The sequence below is a fragment of the Furipterus horrens genome, unplaced genomic scaffold (genome assembly GCF_987537825.1).
Source record: "Furipterus horrens unplaced genomic scaffold, mFurHor1.1.pri manual_scaffold_12, whole genome shotgun sequence".
NCBI lineage: Eukaryota > Metazoa > Chordata > Mammalia > Chiroptera > Furipteridae > Furipterus > Furipterus horrens.
In genome coordinates this window covers 25,884,312-25,908,347 of record NW_028327182.1, presented here as the reverse complement: position 1 = coordinate 25,908,347, position 24,036 = coordinate 25,884,312, and the positions used below count along the sequence as shown (strand labels likewise).

The window sequence follows — 24,036 nt, the reverse complement described above, 5'->3', positions numbered from 1 at the left end:
CACATAGATCAATAATATAGAATAGAGAGGCAAGAAATAAACCCATGAATATATGGTTAATTAATTTAATGTAAGGAGGCCAATAATATACTGTTGGAAAGCTTCATCTCTTTAATATAAAAATGGTGTTGGAAAATTTGGAGAACCATATACAAAGGGATGAAAGTGAATCTTTATCTTACACCATCCACAAAAAAAAACAACTCAAAATGGAATAAAGACTTAAATTTAAGACTTGAAACTACAAAAGTCCAAAATAAATAAATAAATAACATGTAAGCTCCTTTTCATCAATCTCGTCAATCATTGTTTTAGGATTTGACACTGAACGCAATGACAAACAAATACATGAATAAGACTACATCAAATTTAAAAGCTTCTATATAACAAAATAGACCATCAGCAAAATTAAAAGGCAACAAATGGAATGAAAGAAGACCTTTGCAAACTACATATCCTATGAGGAGTTAAGTCCAACATGTCTAAAGAACTCACACAACTCAAAATCTAAAAACAAATAACCCAATTAAGAAATGGGCAAGGGATATGAATAGAAATATTTTTCCAAAGAAAACATTCAAGTGGCCAATAGGTACTGAGGAAAGAGCTCAACCTCACTAATTATCATGGAAATACAAATGAAAATAACAATGAGCTATCACCTCCCATTTTTTAGGGTGGCTATTATCAAAAAGACAACAGATAACAAGTGTTGGTGAGGATGTGAAGAAAAGAGAACACTTGTGCACAGATATAAGAATATAAATTGGTACAGCCACTATGGCAAACAGTGTAGAAGTTCCTCAAGAAATTAGAAATAGAGTTTGCTATGATCAAGCAATCGCACTCTGGGTATATGTATATCTGTAGGAAACTTAATCACTATCTTCAAGGGGTAATTTTAGCCCTATATTCACAGTACCCAAAGTATAAAAACCCTAAGTCTCCACTGACTGATGAGTGGATTAAAAAAATGTGTGCTTATATATAATGTGTTATATACAATGGATTATATATAATATATAACAGATTATTATATGAAATATATAATAATATTATTATTCAGCCTTTATAAAGAAAAAAATTCTGTTTTTTGTGACAACATGGATGGACCCTGAGGGCATTATACTAAGTGAAAAACAGAGAGAGATACTGTATCATATAAGTTATATGTGGAATCCACACAAACACAAACAAAGTCTAACTCATAGGAACAGATAGTGAAGTGGTTGCCAGGAGCTGGAGTAGGGGCGGGATAAGAAGAGGCTGGTAAAGGAGTACCACTTTCAGTTATAAAATGAATAAGGCCTTATGATCTAGTGTATAACTTGGAGACTACAGTTAGTTAACACTATTATATAACTAAAATTTGCCAAGAAAGTAGAACTTTAATGTTCTCGCACACATAAACAATGGTAAATATGTGAGGTGATAGATGTGATAATTAAAGAAGAAAATTAAAAAAAAATTTGCTCATTTTCTGAACCTCAAAACAGTAAATTTTTTACTGAGATAAACTTGTAAATATTCTGTTTTACAAAATAGGTGGGGTCATTATAAAATGGCCAATACAAAGTGATAAATGGATTAGCAATTAGAAGTTAAGAGAAAATACTATATTAAAAAATGCAGTTAACCTTTGATTAAATATAGATGGTATATTACTTTATGTGACTCATTAAACATTATAAAAACCTTTTAAAGCAATTTGGATGCAATTCTGATGGTTCAGCTCATAACAAGAGATGCTTCTTCTGTATTTATATTTGGTTCAATTAAACTGACTTAGAATTTGAAGTTAGAATATTTTTGTAACTGCTCAATTACTATGCAAATATATGTATTAATTATATTTTATTTACACTGCATTCAGACAATACATTTTATAAATTCTAATTTGTTCCTTGGCTTTATATCAGTTAATGTCAATCTGGAATGCAGAAATCACTCTAGAACTTTCATATAGAGAGGAATTCAGCGCAAGAAATCAGTTGCAAAGCTGTTAGATGAGCCAAAAGAACAAAAGGGAAAGGGATGTATCAGCAGGTAGGAGGCTGCACCAGCTCTGGGCAAGAAGGAACATATCTCCTGCTGCTGCAGCTTCTTTTGGCCTGAAATTCATGCCCTGACTGCTGCCAAGAGTTACAAAGATGAGCCTGTGCTCCTGAGGCACTTCACAGAGACTTTCTCCTCCTGTATTTAATCTTCAACCCACACTCATGCTCCCACTGGAATTCTCTAGGTGCTAAGGAAGTAAGAGAACACTGAGAGCCAACAGACACATAACAGGTATAATGGAAAATATTCTGCAATATTGAAATCAAAGTATATAGATCATGAATAAAACATCTTTGTGCATATTTCTTCTAATAGAACATCTTTTTCATGTTTCACATGTAAGTTTTGTTACAGTGTGCAAAAGAAAGGTCCCCCAAAATTCCCCACAGCCTGTGGTTTGGGGAATGGGGAGTGGGACTCAGTGGAGCACAGCCATTTTTCCTAAGAAATGCCTTTGTATATGTACAGCAGGTAGCTAGTGTCTTAGTTATGCTCATGGCCATAGCCTTCAAAGGCGCCAAGAAGATGGGAGGGGTTTTGGCCATACAATGCTGGTGAAAGAGTCACAGGGCTTGCACAAGTTTCTGCTAATGGCCAAAACCGGTTACCTTGCCCACTGCATCGCAGGCTGCGGTCAGGAATTTAAAAATAAAGTGGCAGCCACTAGCGGAGAGAAAACAACATTGTTCAAGAGAAAGAAGAGAGAGAGAGAGCCACATGGTTTGAAAGGAGGTAGAGAACCATGTGGTTGTAAAGGGGCGTGGAGCCACGCAGTCTGAAAGAAGGAAAGGGAGGCCATGTGGCCTGAGCTCGTAAGAAAGCCAGCCTGCTGCTGCTTTAATTGTGCCAACTTCAGCAGACTCCAAGCTGCCAAGGACTTTGCTTTGCAGACCTGGGCTTCACCATAATCCAGTGCAATGTGGTACATGCTTTCCTGGAGGCTGATGACATTATAAGGGGGTTGATGACATTGTGGACTATTATATGAAGGCTGATGATATCCTGGACAGCTATACAGAGGCTAATGACATCGTACCCCAGATCCTGAAGGATAGAGCTGACAGATACAGAATGGGGAACTTCTGGACATGTTTTTGGCTTCTAGCCTTTTGGGGAGCAAGTGAAGTGCTGGGTCCCGTAGGAGAACAGGGCTCTGAAGCTGAAGTACTCACGGCAACCGCCCCCCCCCCCCCCGCAAGGCTGGAATATTGTAAATAAAGACCTGTTTTCCTCAACACTAATGGTTGGGTTTTACACCAAAGCACCATGTGAAAGAACCCCCTTTTCCTCGGTAATGGTTTGACCTTCATTTATTTCTAAGCTTTATCACATTTTTATGGGTTTCTATACATCTAGCTTCCCCCCCTCAATTCCAACAGATATCTTCACCTTCTAGGTGAAAAACAAACATAAAAAAACCATTCAGGAAAAAGAACAGTCAACTTCTTCGGTCATTACTATGAAAAACATGTCCCTCTCCTTGTCTAAGCTGAACATAACACTCCTGTATCTAACAATTTCATTCTCCTCAAAGACTTCAATTCATCAATTATCCCCTGACCACGATATCACATTACTCTTTCCCTCCTCTTTTGGTTCTTATCTACATGTAAACACTTTGATTTTTCTTGCACCTTAAATACTAGTATTTGACTCAAGCTATCACTTAATATCTTTATTTTCATTCATATGTGCTTGTTGAACATTTTGCCCAAGTGTACATTTTCACCATCTCATTTTCTTTTCTTTTGATATCTGTTCCCCTAGTCTGTCTGATTTAATATGTACACATACTACTACATTAAACTACTTTAGAAAAAGGTTGACCAGAGAGCTCACTTGGTTTACATTTTGCTGATCATTAGTGTATTATTACAACTTCTGATTCCGTACTTTAATCCCTTGTTCTTTTGAATTTCTTCAGTGGTCTCAAACAAAACTCTGTTGTCACTTCCATGTGCGTAAATTCCTTTCATGTTTTCCTTTGTTTTCTGCCCGTGCCATAAGTTATTTCCAGCTAAATGCTCATCAGAGAAATCTCAGCCCCTCTTGTTACTGCAACTATTCTAGGCAAGGTATCCTAAAACTTTATCTCTAAGTGGTGTGTTACAAATCCATATATCAAATTGCTTTCAGCATATAACTCACTTGCAGGTCACAGAGATGTTGTTCAACACAGTATGGTAAAACAAAAATTTTATTATATCTGCAAATCTTCTCAAATGATGTATATTATTTCTAAATTAACAGCACCAACTTTCTGTTAGCTGTGAACAGCAGGAACTTCACTGACAACACCTAATGACTGAATTTACTTTTTCTACACCCTTAATATTTAGCAGAAAAATATGTTTAATTTTCCATACTGCCAGGAGCTTGCTTTGTTATGTGGATTACTTTGGCCTATTAGGTCTCTCTAGATTCAGACTTGTCTTTCTCTATAGATCTTTTGCTATTGTAACCTAAATGATGTCTGTGAAACATAAATATAGCTGATCACTAACATGATTGACTTTTGCATTGGCTGTAGAAAATATTTAATATCAAATTCATTAGGTCTTAAAAGGGTGATGGAAGAGATTCTGACTTCTCCTTTTCTTCATTGTTATTTACCTTTGCAGGTCTTACACTTTAAAACTCTGTTCACTCAAATGATTCATACCCTCGCCTTCACAGAAGCTGTTTTCTGATTTTCTCAACTTCTTGCCAGCTCACTGTGCCTACACTCACATTTCCTGCCAGTGCCTCAAGTCCGGAGTTACTTTCTCTTTAAAAGTATTGTGACCTTTGCTGTACCTCAGCCTATGCTAGATTATCTTCCATAACATTTTTTTTCATACCGAAAATGTTTATTAAATTTTATTATGAATATCTGGATACTGATGGGCTCTCAGTGTGAGAGAGTTCATATTTTTAATATTTGAATCAACTTCATGATGTAAGAGAAAGATAATATAGTAGATGAATATGTAAGGGAAAGTCAACACATGTTTTGAATGCCTACGAAGTGCCAAGCCTTGTTCAAGAGCTGGGATCCTAGCAGGTATTAATTCAGGCTCATTACTAATTTTCCTTCTGCATGAGACTTTATACTCTTGGAAAGCAGGCAAGGCTGATCAATGCTATACCTCTTGCAACTTAATAGGTATCTATTGAAAGAATAAAAAGTAGACAATTTTTCAAGATACATTCAACTTGTAAGGAGTAGTGATCTTTAGAGGTCTTACTTTTGGATTACCTTCATACTTCCTTTGATTATAAAATGAGATATCTGTTAATAATACTGTAATGTTACATAATTTTAGAATTCTTCAGATACCTAAAATAGTCTTATATCCATATATCAGAGGTAACCACAATTCTTTTTGGTCTTCACCTTTTAATCTAAAAAATAGAGCTTTATAATTATCTAAATTTAAAAGGGTGTAGGTTAAAGGTGATCTTTAAACATGGGAGCTGAGTTTGAAAAACATTAAGCTATAAGTATTCCATGATTCAATAATGATTTATCTATATTAACTAGCTTAAACTGATAAGACAGTTTGCTATAATATCAATAAGATAATGGTGTATACTTTATATCTAGTAAATGGAATATGATCTATTAACTATACTTTATAAAATTTTCAGATTTTTTTGGATTCTATAGATTTCATATTGATGGAAAGCTAAGTCTGGATTTATATCATTGTATTATAGAAATGACATAAGGAATAGAAAACAAAAAGAATATCAAATTAGCAAAAAGAATAAGTTTATATAAGATAAATGGCCTTTCTTTACTTCAGCCAATAGTTTAAATATGCCAAGGCAAACTACTTGGTGAATGCATGATGCTAGGTTTCAATATCTGACATTCTAACTTTCATTAATTCTAAGAAATTTTAAGTTTGACTGCCAAACATAAAAAAAATTTTTTTTGCTTGAAAATTTACTTTAACTTTACTTAAAATTTTTCTGATGCCCAAAAGATAGAAGAGTGAGGCATAATTATTCATGTACTAAAAAAGAAGTACTTAATTACAAATTTTAGTTACTGACCTCAGAATAATTATGGTACTCTGTTGAACATAACTCCCTTTCTAATTACCTGAATACATTACTGTGTTTACTCTACACTGCTTTTTTATTTCACTTGCCTATTGTTTGCTCTCAAACATGACTATCAACATTCTGAAGATGCTTTTAATGGAAGCATTTCATTTTTTTCTGATGGAAATTAGTAGTTTGAAGTGATTTTATCCTGTTCTCTGACAAGTTATACAATAGAAAATGACCATCACATTCTGGAGACCATTATTTCTTTTTATTTTTTTTTAAAGAAGCACCCAAAATTACTAAAAGAAAGAATGAGAACAAAATTTAAAAATGCAGCTCCGAACAAACCAAACTCATTCCTGAGTTGGTTTTATAGTAGAAGTTTGGGCACATATATTTGTTTTATTCAATTAAAACATTTCAGCACATATTGGATAATTGACAAGTAATTTAGTAGTATTTAATAATATTCTTTTGTAAGATTATTGTTTTGGGATATTATGGTGAGCTTCACCAAGATCATGGACTCCTCAGATTATTTTTTAAAAAATCATTTTAGAGCAACATGGATTTTTTTAATGACCTGTTAATTATTACCTAATTGGAGAGAGGAAACCTAAGAACAATTTTAAGTCTTTGACTGGACATTTCCTGCAAGGACTATTTATCATGATTTTCTAAAAGGAGTTATAATCATGGTAAATATGTTGAAACTTATATATTTAATATAGAGTGAAATCAAAATGCTTTTACTGGTCAGAAGAGTTTGACCATAAATTTTACATCTAGAATACATATTTTTTAACCTGGAGCATTACTACTATTTTCATTTTAAGTAGGGTGAAGCACATATGTAAATATTTCACCTATATTGTTTTTGAAAAGGGTTTTAGAAGAAAATAAGACAAATGTTGTCAGACTCTCAAAGGTACTGAATAAACAAGTTGCAGGTCTGCTTCCAGTGAACAAAATGTAGCACCTGAAAGGCATAAGTTGTAATCACAGAATAAAACAAATACCATAAATAAGCATTGATATTTTGAGATGCAATCATTAAAGTCATGATTCAAGATGAGGCAGTGTCATGACTCTGGGCCTAATAATCACAGTGAGAAATTCTATACTCAAAGAGGATCCAACCCTGAAAGATAGGAGAAGGGTAAGAGAAAAGAAGGTAAGTACGTATGGCGGGGAGGGGGATCCAAAACACAGGAATTATCTTCTGGTGGGTTGGCCCCTTATAGTACAGGCTTCCCTGGCTAGGTGAATGTTCAAGAAACCCATCTGTATCAGTGTACCAGCTGGCATTGTTGTGGGAGGCTGTGTTTGGCTTCAGTGACTTTTTTTGAAGAATCTTTCATTGCATTTTCCCATTTCATTATGGGTGATTTACAAGTGTATCTGCCTACACCGCACTGAGTGTTCAGCAGTTTTTTACCAAAAACAGCATGAATCCCATGCCCCACCCTCCCTATTTACTCAACCTTTCCCCAAGTGACTTTCTTTTTGTTTCCCCAAATGAAAAAAGTCTTAAAAAGGAAACATTTTACAGATGTGGAAAAAGCAAAGCCAAAAATGGGTGAAGGACTAAAAGGCATCAAAATTGACAAGTTCAAAAACTGTTTTGAGCCTTTCATCCCAGAATACGATTATACATTCATCTCCAGTGCACATGGAACATTCTCAAGGATAAACCACATGCTGGGTCACAAAATTAGCCTCAACAAATTCAAGAAGATTGAAATCATACCAAGCATATTCTCTGAGCATAGTGCCTTTAAATTAGAAATCAACTGCAAAAAGAAGTAATGAAACCCACACATATGTGGAGGCTAAATAACAAACAACTAAAAATGACTGGGTAAAAGAAGAAATAAAAGGTAAGAACAGAAGATATAAAGAGACAAATGAAAACGAGAATACAACATATCAAAGTTTCTGGGATGCAGCAAAAGCAGTAATAGGTGGGAAGTTTATATCATTATAGGCCTATCTGAAGAAACAGGAGAAATCTTAAGTAAACAACCTAACATTACATCTTAAGGAACTAGAAAAAGAACTAAAGCAACTCAAAGTCAGTAAAAGGAAGTAAAAATTAGGACAGAACTGAATGAAATAGAGAACAAGAAGACTATAAAAGAGTAATACAACAAAGACCTTGTTTTTTGAAAAGACTAATAAAATTGATGAATCACTGGCTAGACTAAAAAAGAGAGAGAAAAGACACCTATAAACAAAATCAGAAATTAAAGAAAAGTTACAACAGACACCACAGAGATATAAAGGATAATACTAGAATAATATGAAAGACTATATGCCACCAAATTCAATAACCTAAAAGAAATGGTTAAGTTCCTAGAAATATATAACCTTTCTAGTCTAAATCACAAATATTTGTAAAATCTAAATAAACCAATCAATGTGAGGAAATTGAAACAACCTTCAAAACCTTTGATAAAAACAAAAAAAAAGGAAGAAATCCAGGACCAAACAGCTTTACCAGTGAATTCTACCAAACATCCAAAGAAGATTTAAAAACTATTCTTCACAAACTTGTCTCAAAATTGAAGAATAGGTGATACTTTCTAACACATTTTATGGGGCTAACATAACCCTGATGTCAAAACCTGGCACGGATATAACACACACAAGACAAACAAGCAAGCAAGCAAACAAATAAACAAACAAAAAACTCAGACCAATATCTCTGATGAATACAGATGTAAAAATCCTTAAGAAAATACTATCAAATCAAATACAACAATACATCAAAAATAAAATAATAATAATACATGATGACCTAGTGGGGTTTATTCCAGGGGCACAAGGATGGTTCAACATATTCAAATCAATCAATGCAATACACCCCATTAACAAAAATAGCATAAAGATCATATGATCTTATCAACAGATGCAGAAAAAGCATTTGACAAAAGTCAACATCCATTTATGATTAAAACAATAAAATAGGAATAAAAGGAAAATACCTCAATATAACAAAGGCCATATATGACAAACTCTCAGCCAGTGTCATACTCAATGGTGAAAAACTGAAAGCTTTTCCTCTAAAATCAGGAACAAGATAAGGATGTCCTCTCTCACCGCTCTTAATCAACATAGTACTGGAAGTCACAGCCAGTGCAGTAAGACAAGAGAAAGAAATAAAAGGCATCTAAATTGGGAAGGAAGAAGTAAAAGTGTCACTTTTTGAAGATGCCATAATTCTGTGCATAGAAAACCCTAAAGACTCCACTAAAAAACTATTAGAAACAATAAACAAACACAGCAAATTTTCAGGATACAAAATAAATGTACAAAAATCCACTACATACCTGTATACTAACAATTAAACATCAGAAAAGGAAATGAAAAAAAAATCCTTTTGCAATAGCAACTGAAAGAATAAAATATCTAGGAATAAACTAACAAAGGATGTAAAAGACCTATATATTGAAAACTACCGTGCATTATTTTAAAAAGATAGAAAAAGATAAAATGAAAGAGAAAGATACTCTGTCAACTGATTGGAGGAATTAGCAGGGTTAAGGTGGCCATATCTTGGAGGAATTAACATAAGTTAAAATGGCCATTTTACCCAAAACAATATACAGATTTCGTGCAATCCTCATTAACATCCCAATGTCATTTTTAAAATAAATAGAACAAAATCATTAGATTTGTATGAAACCACAAAAAAAAAAAAAACAAACCCTGAATAGCCAAAGCAATTCTGAGAAAAAAAGAATATTGCCAGAGATATCACACTACCTGACTTCAAATTATTCTACAAAACTATGATAATCAAAACAGCATGAAATTAGCAGAAAAATACAAAGAAAAATGGTACAGAATTGGGAGCTCAGACATAAAACCATATGTATATGGGCAGATAATTTCAACAAAGGAGCCAGAAACAGACAATGGAGAAAATAAAATCTCTTTAATAAATGGTTCTGGGAAAATTGGAAAACCATATTCAAAAGAATGAAACTACATTGCAGTTTGTCCCAGGTACAAAAATTAATTCAAAGTGGATCAAAGCCTTAAATATAAGATATAAAACAATAAGTTACATAGGCACTAAACTTATGGACTTTAGTTTTAGAGAACATTTTATGAATTTGACCCCAAAGACAAGGGAAGTAAAGCCAAAAACAAATGAATGGGAGTATATTAAACTAAAAAGCTTCTGCACAACAAAATAAACTGACAACAAAACAAACAGGCAACCAACAAAGGTTTAATATCCAAAATATATAAAGAACTCATAAAACTCAACACCAAATAAATAATCCGATTGAAAAGTGGTCAGAAGACATCTTTCCCAAGAAGACATACAAACAGGAAACAGATATATGAAAAGATGTGCAATTTCACTCGCTATTAGAGAAATGCAAATAAAAAAATACCATGAGTTACCTACTCACACCTGTTAGAATGGCTATTATCAATATGACAAGTGATAAGTGTTGGAGAGGTTGTGAAGAATAGGGAACCGTCATTCACTGATGATGGGAATATAGACTGATACAGCCCCTATGTAAAATAATCTGGCAGTTCCTAGAAAAAAATTAAGGATGGTAATATGACCCAGCAATCCCTCTCTTGAGTTTCTACCAGAAAAAAATTTAAAACATTTATTTGCAAAGGTATATATCCCCCCTATGTTTACTGAAGCGTTATTCATGGTAGCCAAGACATGGAGACAACTGAAATGTCCTTCTTTAGAGGATGGGTTGAAGGTGTGGTGCATTTACGCAATGGATTACTGCTCAGCCATAACAAAAGACGAATTACTGGTATTTTCGACAACATGGATGGACCTCGAGTATATTAGGCTAAGTGAAATAAGTCAGTCAGAAAACACTACGAACCATATGTTTTCACTCATATATGGAATATAAAACTGAAACTCGTGGACACAGAGCAATGTGATGGTTTCCAAGGGAATGGGTTGGGAGATGGAGATATAAGGCGACCCAATATATGGTGATAAGAGTTGTTTTGACTTTAGGTGATGGGCACATACAGATCTAATATCATAGATATGTACACTTGAAACCTATATAATGTTATTAACCAATGTCACCTCAGTCAATTAAATAAAAACAAATTGTAAGCAAGCACAGAATTTCAAAACTTTTAAAATGTACTTTAAATTTAAATTAATTTAGGTTTACAGAAAAGTTGTAAAGATAATGCAGAAAGTTCCAGTATACTCCACGCTCAGTCTCTCCAATTATTAACATGTTACATTAGTATGGTATATTTGTCATAGTTAATGAAACAATATCTATGCCTTATAAGTAAGTAAAGTCCATATTTCAGATTTCCTTACTATTTACCATTTTTCCTGCTGCAGTATCCTGTCTGAGATACCATATTGCATTTAGTTCTCAGAGCTGTTTAGGGTCTTCTAAGGTGTATCTTAGAATGTTTTTTATGACCTTTACAGTTCAGCTTTGAGAAGTCTTATTCATAAAATTTGTAGATTATACCTTATTTGGATTTTTCTGATGATTATATTATGATTAAATAGTGGTTATGGGTTTTTTGAGGGGTGAACCATAGAGGTAATGCACCAATTCTCATTCTATCACATCAAGAATACATATTATCATGACATTGATATTGATATTGACCTTTATCACTTGGTTGAGGTAGTAGTTGTCAGGTTTCTACACTGTTAAGTTACTCTCTTTTTTTCTACCTTCCCATATTCTACACTTTGGAAGAAAGGGATTCTGCTCAGCCCACATGTTAACAGTGGGGAGTTATGCTCCTTTTTCTTGAGAGAAGGATATATATATATATATATATATATATATATATATATATACACATATATATGTACATATATATTTTAGAGTTATTATGTATGTGAAATTTGTCTATACTCTTCATTTGTTTATTTTTCTTATATCACATCATCATTTTTGATATAACTATCACCTGGTCATAGAATAATGAGTGATTTTCCTAATTTAAAATTTTTTATCTTTGATAACAAGCCTGTAAAATTTTATACTTCTTAACTTTTAATTTTCTGTTATATCTTATATATAAATATTAAGGAGCAGAGTGGGAAGGGCACTTATCATAACCTTACCTTGTTCTTGGATTTTGCTTCAGGTATCCTTACCCAAATCTTTGATTGGTACATGTCTCCTCCTACCCTTACTCCTCCCTCTCCTGGGGCCATGGTGAGTTATCCTCAAATGTTTTGTTAATTTGAACTCCATAGAATAGCAACAAATATATATGGTCAATAATATTTGAGCAAAAAATGGAAAACACTTTTAATTGTGTATTTTTGTTGCTTCTATCCATCTTATTCCCACCAATGTTAACGTCATCTTTGCCTTTGTGAAAACAATTTATACAAATGCATTTCTTGCTTATAGGCCATGATATTATTTCTGTTTTGAATTCTAGGAACTTAATATTGCATTTTCAAAATTAATAAATGTATTCTACATTTAAAAATAAAAATGCCAAGAATGTACTAACTAAACACACTTCTAATACTCTGTGAACATACATGAGTATTACGACACAGCATACTGTGATAGCTGGTCTTTAAAAATTATGACATACTATATGACTTTCTTATGAACACATTTCTATTTCTTAGTCATATCATAAAGTTTTCTTTGTTTACATGTATTTGTGGAATGTGCTGACATAAGTTGGGGAAAGTACGAGTTTAAAAGCCTGTATTTAATTTGCCTTTACTGCCTTTTTCTACTTCCCTCCTAGCCTCCGGTCAATAACTCTGGCACATTCCACCGATTTTTCAGTGCATTCTAGTCTCACCCAACTATAAATTCTCTACTCTTCCCAATCTGATCTAAAAATTCCACAGACCAGTAGCGGAAAGGGTTTCTAGCTTCCCCACTATTTGTCCACCTAGCTTTCTCCATCTCTTCCTCTGCTTCTTTCCTTCTTTCTCCACTCCTCTTTTCCTTTCTCTCTCTTCCTCCTTCTCCCTCCTCTTGTTCACTTCTCATCTCCTTTTCCTCCTCCTTCTCCAAGCACTATGCTACTTCTCTTGTGGTTTCTCTAGTGTTTGGAAGGAGAAGAAGCAAAGAGGTTAAGGTATCTTTCTGAACCCCTGATGCTGAAATATGATGCTGGTGATTTCCTTGTTGAGTATATGAACATTCCAATGTTTTCCCACATCGACTTTTGTGGATTTATTAAAGACACTCTCTCCTTATAAGATGTGTTATTTTGGGTGCTATTCCTGAAGCTGACAATGATCTTGAATGCTGACCTTTTCAAATTCCCACTTTATTCCTGCATTTCATGGTATACAAGTACAGAGCTACTTTCTCCTATAATTTCTTTGTCCTGACAGAATTCTCTAGAATAAGGCCTTTTAAATACAGCTGTAGCTCATCTTTCTGCACTAAACCTAAGTGAGACAGTTGTGCTCTCATACTAACCCCCTTTCCATCCCTATACAGCCTTTTGTAGACTGGCCTAGCTCACATACCATGACCAAAAGCACACCTCCCATTGCCATATTTTATAATGTAGTTTATTACTTGAGCTATCCAGATACATTAATATTATTCCCTAGAGTTAGAATTCAATGTAGCTTATGTAACTATTGGCATAACGTTGATATGCATTAACACTAAACAGCCATATGATTAAAGCTTCAGGTACTCACAAAAGGAGTGGAGTATATCACCTGTCACATAATATATAATACCCAATTCAAAAGTCATAGACATAAAGGTCAAAGGTGAGAATGTAGGGACACACAAGTACAGAGAAAATCTACTATGTAATAGTGAGTAAAAGTGTAAATTCAGCTCTGTAAAACAGTGACTCCTTTTATTTTAATTTTTACTTTTCAACTTCAGTTTACACCAAAAGTATATTTTATTACTTTCAGGTGTACAGCATCATCATCAGACAATCATATATTTACTTTCTTCAGTGTTTCCCCTAATACTTTCAGTATCCACCTGGAACCATACATAGTTATCACAATATTATTGACTATATTTCTTATGCTATACTTTACGTACTGTGACTATTTTGTAACTACCAATTTGTACTCCTTAATACTTTTACCTTTTCACTTGGTCCCTGGAACTCCTTCTACTCTGACAACCACCAGTCTGTTCTCTGTATCTGTGAATCTGTTTTAATTTTATTTTGTTCATTAAATTCCACATTTAAGTGAAATTATTTATTTGTCTTTCACTGTCTGAATTATTCCACTTAGCATAATACCCTTTAATTTTAGTCCACCCATGCTGTTGCAAATGGTAAGATTTCATCTAAAAGGTGGTTACTTTTAAATGCAATTGATAAACTCTAATATTTAAAATCTGAACTTTGAAAACTTATCTTCTTTCAAACACCAAGAATTCTTCATAAACAATGGAATCACTCTTCAAAATCTAAATTTTTCTGATAATTTTTTGTCATCATAGTCGTAGTACATTAAAATACATTGACTAATATCACCTGATCTGATCATTAAGTGTATAGCAACTTTTAATTGCATAACTACTATTATCCTTTTTCTTTTATTAAAATTAAAAGTTTTCATAATTAATGTGATTAAAATATAATACATCAATTTTCTTACATATTATTTTCTGATTTATATTTTACACATCCTATTTTTACATATTTTTAATAATTTTAATTGTTATTCTATTACAATTGTCTCACATCCTATTTTCTTCTCCTGCTTAAAACCTTATTCATACTGCAATTCTGTAATAAAAACTTAAAGTTGAGGATACCTCTTAGAAGGTCAAGAAAAATGTGTATATGGTTTAGGTTATTTCTTTTTTTCCATTTCTTACTTTGGGATACTCCCTGTTTACAACATTTATTGTATTGATTGATAGCTCATCACTGTGTCCCCATAGTAAAATTCAATAAAACAGTAATTGAGGGTCTAATTCTGTTTAATAATTTCACCAGATAAGTATTTATTGTGCACTTAACATGTACTATCAGTTGTTCTCAGTCCTGAGAATATAAAGATAAATAAGACACTGTTTCTAATATAGATGGAGTTAAAGCCTAGAGGGAAATAAAATAAGCTTATACTTCTTCCTGACATTTTCATTCATCCATTTCTTCATTATGGGAGTACTTTATAACTCTCTGCAGTGTGTTGGTTTTTAAAAGTAATCCAGAGGTGAATCAGAAGGTATTTAATGAACTAAGGCCTCATATTTTGTTGTTCTTTGTGATATCACTCTTGATACTAGTCAGAAAACAACCTATATGTCTAGTTCTAGTCATCAAAAAATGTCCGTTTCTTACTACTCTCTGTACGACCAGAATTTAACATAGATTCTAGAAAAAAGTAAATGCTTTCAACAATGGCAGAGACACATGAAAAATAATAGAATTATCAGGTAACAAGAACTAGATTTGTATGATTATACTGTGGAAATAATTCAGGTGACTGTGAGGAAATAGAATTATGTATTAGACTAAGACAGTAAAGAACCTGGTGTAAAATGATAACAGATTTGAACTTTATCCTCTGGAAAATGCTTGTCTTATGTAAGATTAAAGGGATCAGATATGTGTTTTAGGAAGATAGAATGGTGTAACTAGGATGTTGGATGTAAAGAAAAAGAGCAGAGTCAATCATAGCACTTAGAAAGGGACACTGCCTAAGAATAAGCCATGATCATTGTAGGTCTAGATTAGGTCATGTTGGAAAGTAATAAAATACAAATAACATCTAGTTATTTTTTTTCCTGTGAAAAGTATTAGAAGGATTGGGTTATAGATTCTTTCATTGACTTATACAACAGTAAATTACATGAATGTAGCAAAGTGATATATTCTATGGCTAAAGCAACAGATGAAAGTGACAAAATTTTTTTTCAGGTTTTAAGTTTAAATTTATTGAAAAGAGAAAAGTACAGAGTAAACTGCTTCTCAAAGACTAGGATTTAAAAAATCTATTCTAAGCAAACGTTTCCACTTCAAATTATACATATTTTAAAATCAGCATTTACTTGTAAGCATTTACATTAATATTATGGGGAAATTTTAGCATAATAAAATTCTGAAAGCAATTGTTCCTAATTATACTATTAAAATATCTTATAGAGGAATAATTAATATAGTATGTTGACTTATTTCTTACCTTTATGTTTCTGGACAATTAAGATATCTATATATATGCATCTTTCAAATTCAAACAATCAAAGTATCTCTTTATTCTTTATCTGTTTTTCATTATACTGATAAGTACAATATATAAACAGATGACAAAAACTTATAAATTTATCTCTTCAAGAAACCAGATCTATTAATATAGATCATTTTCTAAATCTTAAGTTTTACAAAAGATGTTCATGTCCATCACAGCTTTGGTTTTAAGGCTTTCCACATTTCTTCAGTTTGCTGTTTGGCTATAGCATCTTCAGAGTAGTCAAGGCAGTTGACATTCCACATGCCAATGTCCCGTAAGCCATGGGTTTGTATATATGCTGCCTTTAAAGAAATGCTCTTCGAGTTATCATACCACACTTGATGAAAACGGCTGACAGAGTCTTTATAAGTCATAATATGGAGACTTTTGATTTTCATCACACAGGATTCCAGAAATAGAACTGTTTACTTGCTTCATAATTATTTCATAGGGCACCTGACATCCTGCAGCATCACTACAAGGAGCTCCCTGGAAAGGAACTTTTGCAATGGTACAAACATGGTCCTCCGATAGAGTGAGGCAGGTATAATCATAACCATACCAGGGAAAACCCATTACAAGTTTCTTAGGGTTAATGCCCATCTTGATGTAGTCATCCTATGCAGTTACTGTCTGATTATTGGGAGCATTGGCTGCTGCAATACATTCTGACCAGACTTGACTTTGTTCATCATAAGACATCACAAAGAGAAAGTCACAAGCATCTGCAATTCCAGTATAATTATAGCACCTTCTGTCTATGCATTTGGGAGACCAAGCTACATCAAAGGTTACCTGTGATCCCTCAATTTCACGATGGAAAGTGTCTGCAGTTTCTTTGACTAAAGCAGTCAGTGCATCATATTCAGGTGTTGAACAATTAACTTCTTGCTCTTTGTCTATATTAATTCCATCCATATATTGTGTTTTGGCCAAGTTAACTTGTTGAGCTATCCAGGATGTTCTGAAATTAGGATCAATGATATTCTTTAAGGATACATCTCCTTTTAGCACTACTCTGGCTCCTTTTGAATGAGCATAGCACATAAGTTCTGAGTCATATTTTCCAAAAAGTGCCACAGTTGTAATCTGTGACCAGTCATAAGATTTCCAAGTTTTGCCACCAACATCAAACATAAAGACCTCAAAGTTGGGGGGGGGGGTTGCGTATGGGTTGGCACAGCCTGGGTCCTGGCACGGGCAGTTGGCTGCAGCCGGGAGTGGCAGCACCAGCAGCAGTGGCAGCAGCAGAGCGATCCCTGGGGCGCCGCTCCACCGCGGCGGTAGGACGCGTAGGAACCTGAGCGAGGGTCACAAATATTCTTGATCATACAGTGCTTAATTTCTAATAGGGGAGACAGGCAAATACTTAAAGTAATTAAAGATTAAAATGATAATCAGTACTATAACAGGAACTTCAGTAGATAAAGAGATGGGGAAAAACAGTAGTTAAAATTTTGAAATGGAAAGCCTTAATGATACCTAAATTTAAGGCAGGGAGTCATTCTTTTCCCTGAGGAAGCACATTTCAGGCAGAGTAAAGCCAAGTGAAAAATCATTATTTTGATAATCAGAAGAGTAGTGAACAAACAAGGTCAGAGAGAAAAGAGATGTATAAAAAATGTTGCTATACGGTCAGTATTGTCTTTAATAGAATTGCAGAACCAGAGATAGATTTTTTACTCTACCGGTAGATTTTGAGTCGGATTTTGTAAAGATTTGAGTTTCCTGAAGAAAATCCAAGAGAAACATCCACTGAGCTAATGAAAGTTTAATTTGGCAGTTCTAAAAACAGATCAGAGATACAGAGTAAGAGGAGTCAAGCTACAAGTTTGAAAAAGATCAGTCCTAAAATAAGATGAAATAAAGGGCTGAGTCAGAAGCAAAAAAAGAGTTCAAAAAATTAGTTTGTGAAGCATTGAAAATGCTCTAGAGAAGTCATTTGGGGGAAAATGAGAACATATCATTGTATCTGACAATCTTTAAGCGGTCATTAGTGACCCAACCAAGAACACTTTTAACTGAATAGAGTCTAGCAATATGATAGAGTATAAAGAACATGTAATCTCAAGTTAAAAGATCTGGATTTTAAAGATGATTCCATTAAACAGTATTGAGCAGAATGTTCAAACTTCTTTGAACTTAAGTTTCCTTATACGTAAACTAGAAAAATTAATGTTATCTGCCACAGAAGGCCTCTCTTATGAACATTAAAATTAGCAATTCAATGAATGACAATTTACATTCAATGATTTTCAGTAGTAGCCTACTGACTAACTCAAGAACAAGACAAGGGTGCCTATTCTCTTCACTCCTATTCAACGTAGTGTAACCAAGCAGACTGGGTATCATTCATGTGGCACCTTGGTGTATAGTGCAACAATTAGTGTTGAGTGAAAAGGGTCTTTATTTACAATATTCCAACCTTGGGGCTGCTGAGAGCACTCCTGCTCAGAGCCCTGTTCTCCCATGAGACCCAGCATTTCCCTTCTTCCCCAAAAGGCTATAAGCGAAAACCAAGTCCAATAGTTCCCCATCTCCTTACCTGTCAGCTCTCTCCTTCAGGATCTGGGGTATACTGTCCTCAGCCTCCATATAATAGTCCATAAAAAGCATGTGCTATGTCACACTGGATCATGGTGAAGTTCCCGAAAAACACAAGTCCTAAGGGAGTGTCCTTTCCATATCTCCCAAGTTCCAAGAGTCCACATAGAGTCCTGCTCTGCAAAGCAGAGTCTTTGGTGGTTTTAGAGTCAGCTAGAGTGGGCATAATCAAAGCATCGGCATGCATACTTTCTTACTAGCCCAGGTCACATGGCCAAATTCTAACTACAAACAGCATAGGTGCTTGCTCATCACTCCTACATCCTGGCACTTTACATCATGCTTCCTCCCTCAAGGCTGCTACGATATGCTCCCTTTTTCTCTCAAGGTTGCCCTCTCTTCTTCTTAAATTCTGGCCTGGAACTTCCTATGTGACCTCATTTCTCACTCCTCCCACAATGAGCTACATTTGCCCTTTTCCCCATATTGTTTACATTCTTTTGGCTGCCATTTTTAGTCAGGGCAAGAGTTCTCATCACAAGGTCTTCCAGGGAGGGCCTTCATTTCCTCTGCCTACATCTGGGCTCAGGATACATCCTGAAAGTCACATACACCTTTTGCCTAGGGTGGTAGCACAGTTATTATCTAGCTAACAACTTGCCATAGATATTTAAAGTAGCTTAAAAGCTGTATTATCTCCTTCCTTTATCCCCCAAACCATGGACTTTGGAGAATATGTACCCTGTTTCAATAATATTGGAAGTCTTAGCTAGAAACATTAGACAAGAAAACAAAATAAAAGGTATCAGAATTTAAAAAGGAAGAAGTAAAATTGTCTCTATTTGCAGATGACATGAATATATATATATATATATATATATATATATATATATATATATATAATCATCTTAAAGGCTCAACCAAAACACTATTAGATCTAATCAATGAATTCAGTAAAGTGTTGCAGGACACAAATTTAACAGGAAAACCAGTAGTGTTTTTATACACTAGCAACATAATTGTTCCAAAAGAAATTGATCTCATTTACAATAGCATCAAAAACAGTAAAATACTTAAGAATAAATTTAACAAAGGAAGTGAAATATCTCTACACTGAAAATTACAAGACATTAATGAAAGAAATAAAGAAGATACAAATGAAGAGGAGGTAACCTGTGTTCATGAATTGCAAGAATTAATATTCTTTAAATGTCAATGATAATAAAATCCATGTATAGATTCAATGTAATTCCTATTGAAATTTCAATAACATTTTTTACAGAAGTTGAAAAAACACTTCTAAAATTTATGTAAAACCACAAAAGATCTTCAATAATCAATGAAATTCTGAGAAAGGAGAACAAAGCAGGAGGTATTACACTCACTGATTTCAAGTTATACTACTACAAAGCTATAGTCACAAATCAGTGATATTGACATTAAAAACAGACAAATAGATCAAAGAACAGAACTAAAAGCTTAGAAATAAAACCAAGAATGTCTGTCAACTAGTATTTGACAAGGAAGTCAAGAATACTCAATGGAGAAAAGACTGTCTCTTCAATAGATAGTGCTGCATAACTGTATATGCTCATGTAAATGGTGCTGCGATAATTGTATATTTATACATAAAAGAATGAATTTAGATCTGTATCTCATAGCACTCATGAAAATTAACTCAATATGGTTAAAGACTTAAATGTAAGACTGAAACCATGGAACTCCTAGAAGAAAACATAAGAAGAAAGCTCCTTAACATGAGACTTGATAATGTTTTTTGAGATGACACTTAAAGCACAGCAAGGAAATAAATTGAATAATTGGCACTATATCAAACAAAGAAAGCCTCTGCACAGCAAAAGAAACAATCAATAAAGTGAAAAGACAATCTATGAGATGGGACAAAAAATATTTGCAAACCACATATCTGATAAGGGGTTAATATCAAAAAAATATTAAGAACTCAATTTCACATTATAGAACTATGTACATGAATGCAAATAACCTTTGAAATTTTAATATTGAGCAAGGTCCTTAACCCTATATGATTTCTTTCCTTTCCTATAAAATGAAAAAATATGTACATCATTACATTTTTTGTTTTGGTAATTAAATTACCAAAACACTGTTTATCTTATTTTCATCGGTTGTGTTATATTCTTTTTAATGTAAACTGAGATTATTTTGTGGGAATAAGTGCATTAATAAATTAATAAATGTATATTGAATATCAAGATCTGCTCAAGAACCAGATGATAGAAAAAAATATGATGGAAATTGACCATCATAACAAAGGTAATCTCCTATAAGTAAATTATTATATGGGCATTACTATTTAATTATTTTTGCTTTTTCATTAATTTGATACTTGATACTTGCCAATTTTAATTCTGTTTCAATTATTTATTTTGGTGAATTTCTGTAGACAATGACATGATAGTAACAAATTGTAAGACATATGAAGTAATAAATATTAATGAATTCTGTGAACTGTTTTGGAAAAGTGTAGTTATTTTATTATTGATAAACATTTTATGAAAATATAGTTCACTGAAAATGATACCCAATTAAACAAAGTTTTATTGGAATATGTTTCTTGACTGTATGCCATCTGGCATTGCAAACCACTGTGTCCAAAAACGCCAATTTAGTGTATTTATAATTGTGCATATCTGATAACAAAATTGTGTTTCTCAAAATAAAAGAGGTTGAAAAATCAGATTATCTCAGAATTTAGAGGGTAGGCATAAGACGAAACATTACTAGACTCTAACATTTAGCTTCTAAATGTTCATCCTTACCTTAAGTCAAAAACCTTTGTAGAAAACACCAACTTTCTCTCACATAAATAATTGTTCTCAAATTTTTAAGTGTAAAAAAGTTCAGAATTAGTGCATAAATTATGTATTGTGGTAATTATCAAAATCAATAAATTATATTAAAATTTTTGTTATAAATAGGTAACAAATTTCTAGTAATAAAGTCTTCAAATGATCAAAATGATTGACGATGACAGAGCAATTTGATACAATACTACACTTGCAAATATTGGTATTGTTCAGTATGTGCCAGATATTGTTGGAGTCCTGAGGATAGATCTAATAGAGTAGATCCAGAGAATTAAACTACCAACATTCTGATTCACACCGAAAAAGCGAGAAATTAAAAAATTTGTATTTTCAAAAAAATGTCTACTATTTGTAAATGCAACTAATTTTTCAGTGTGATTCTTCGTTCTTTGTGATGGTATAATTTTGCTAACAGTATTAATCAGTAATAAAACTATTTATACATTCTGCATTGACCAAATGTCCTCCTGTGTTGATGATTTTTGTTTCAGCAATACTTAATTACATTTACTATAAAATGCAATGAAAAATATTTCTTTGAATGTTCATCATGTGCTTTACACTATGTGAGCACATTTTTGCAGTTGTATATTTATAACTCAGTAATGTAAATTCAATTTCACACTTAAGCTAAGGAACCAGACTAAAATGTAGGTTATTGAGTGACTATATTGTTTCATTGAAAAAAATTGTTATACATATGTACACACATAGCATGGAAACTAAACCACTTAATAAGGACGGTATATAGCATATTTTATGCCCCCCGTTTTTCAAATGTAGCATATACTAGAGCTCTATTTGAGAAATTTTATTACAATTGACTACCTTCCATATATATTTTTCCCTTGGTCTTACTCAGAGAGTTATAAGCCTATTTGGAGCTTTCCTAAAAGTGTATAGTGAAGTGAAATATGTCCTTTCTAATGTTTTTTGCTTATAATTTATTCTATTTTCATGTTCTAACCATGTTATTGGGTAGTAAGTTTACAGCATCACTTATTTAGAATAAAAGTATTCTAGAGGTGCATTATTTCTGCAATAACTGATATGATTTCCTAAACAGGTTCATACAGTCTGGAAAAAGATTTTTGAAGAGCAGGGGAGAACAAGACTTGACCAGATATAAAGGTCTCCCTTGGACCAGGGCCCACCAAAACAGCCCTATAAATTCCTTAATTGGCAGCATAAATTGCCAGATTGTTCCTCTGTGTTTTTCTTTGTTGTGAAATGAATGTCCAGTTTCTTTTAAAAAGAAATAAAAAATATATATGTATACATGTCTACACTGAAAAAATTAAAATTGATATAGCATTACTTTCAGAAATAGAACTTATCTTCAATCATCTATTTGTTGAGTAATTTTCACAGAAGATAATTCTTTGACAATTTTAAGTCATTGGCATATTTAGAAGAAAACTAATTATGAAATTGTTTACACAGACCTTTCTCTGTGGCATAGTTTTTGGTTTTATGATGGTGTTAAGTTTTGCCAATATATCCTTTAATACATAAATAACTTCAAAAAATTATTTTGTTTTGATATAACAATGTTTTTCTGCAGACATTTACTGGGATCATGTCCTTCGGTACTGACATTGCATTTGTACCCTTGATGTCTCCACAGTTTTTCATCAATTTAGTTTAGTTTTCCATTTGGAATATAATTCATCTTTGCATTGACATCTTCAGGGGAATTTTGTGATGGCAGAAAGCCCTACAGATGTGAATAATAAAAATTCATACTTATTTCCTAATATTTATACAATTTCTTAGCTTACTCACAAACATTATTAAACATATTTCTGATGTATAAATAATATGTAACTTTCCTTAGGTAAGATTAATGTGAACTTTTATTAACTATTGTGGATCACAGAGAAACAATTGTTTTAATTATATTTTATTAATTGTGTTGTTACAGTAGTCCCAATTTTTTTCCCTTTGCCTCCCTCTGATCAGTACCCACCTTCCCTCCAGCAATCCTACTCCCATTAGTTCATTTCCATGGGTCGTACATATAAGTTCTTTGGCTTCACCCTTTCCTATATTATTCTTAACTTCCCCCTGTCTATTTTGTACCAAATAATTATGCTTCTTAATCCCTGCACCATTTCCCAATTTTTCCCCCTTATCCCTCCCAGCTGATAACACTTCAAATGATCCCCATACCTATGATTCTGTTCCTATTCTGGTTTGCTTAGTTGGATTTTGTTTTTACTTTTTAGAGTCAGTTGTTGATAGTTGGGAGTTTGTTGTCATTTTAATGTGCATAATTTTGATCTTCTTTTTCTTAAGTAAATCCTTTTGACATTTTATATAATAAGGGGTTGGTGATGAGGAACTCCTTTACCT

At 33.2% G+C, this 24,036-nt stretch overlaps 1 protein-coding gene across 1 annotated transcript; it reads right to left on the bottom strand.

The window, feature by feature from the left end:
- Window positions 1-16,420: 16,420 nt before the first annotated feature.
- Window positions 16,421-17,447, bottom strand: LOC149995967 (di-N-acetylchitobiase-like). Its single transcript, XM_090258531.1, is given in 2 exon segments — window positions 16,421-16,656; window positions 16,658-17,447. Coding segments are annotated over 2 exon segments (966 nt in total). The 5' UTR covers window positions 17,426-17,447; the 3' UTR covers window positions 16,421-16,458.
- Window positions 17,448-24,036: the final 6,589 nt, after the last annotated feature.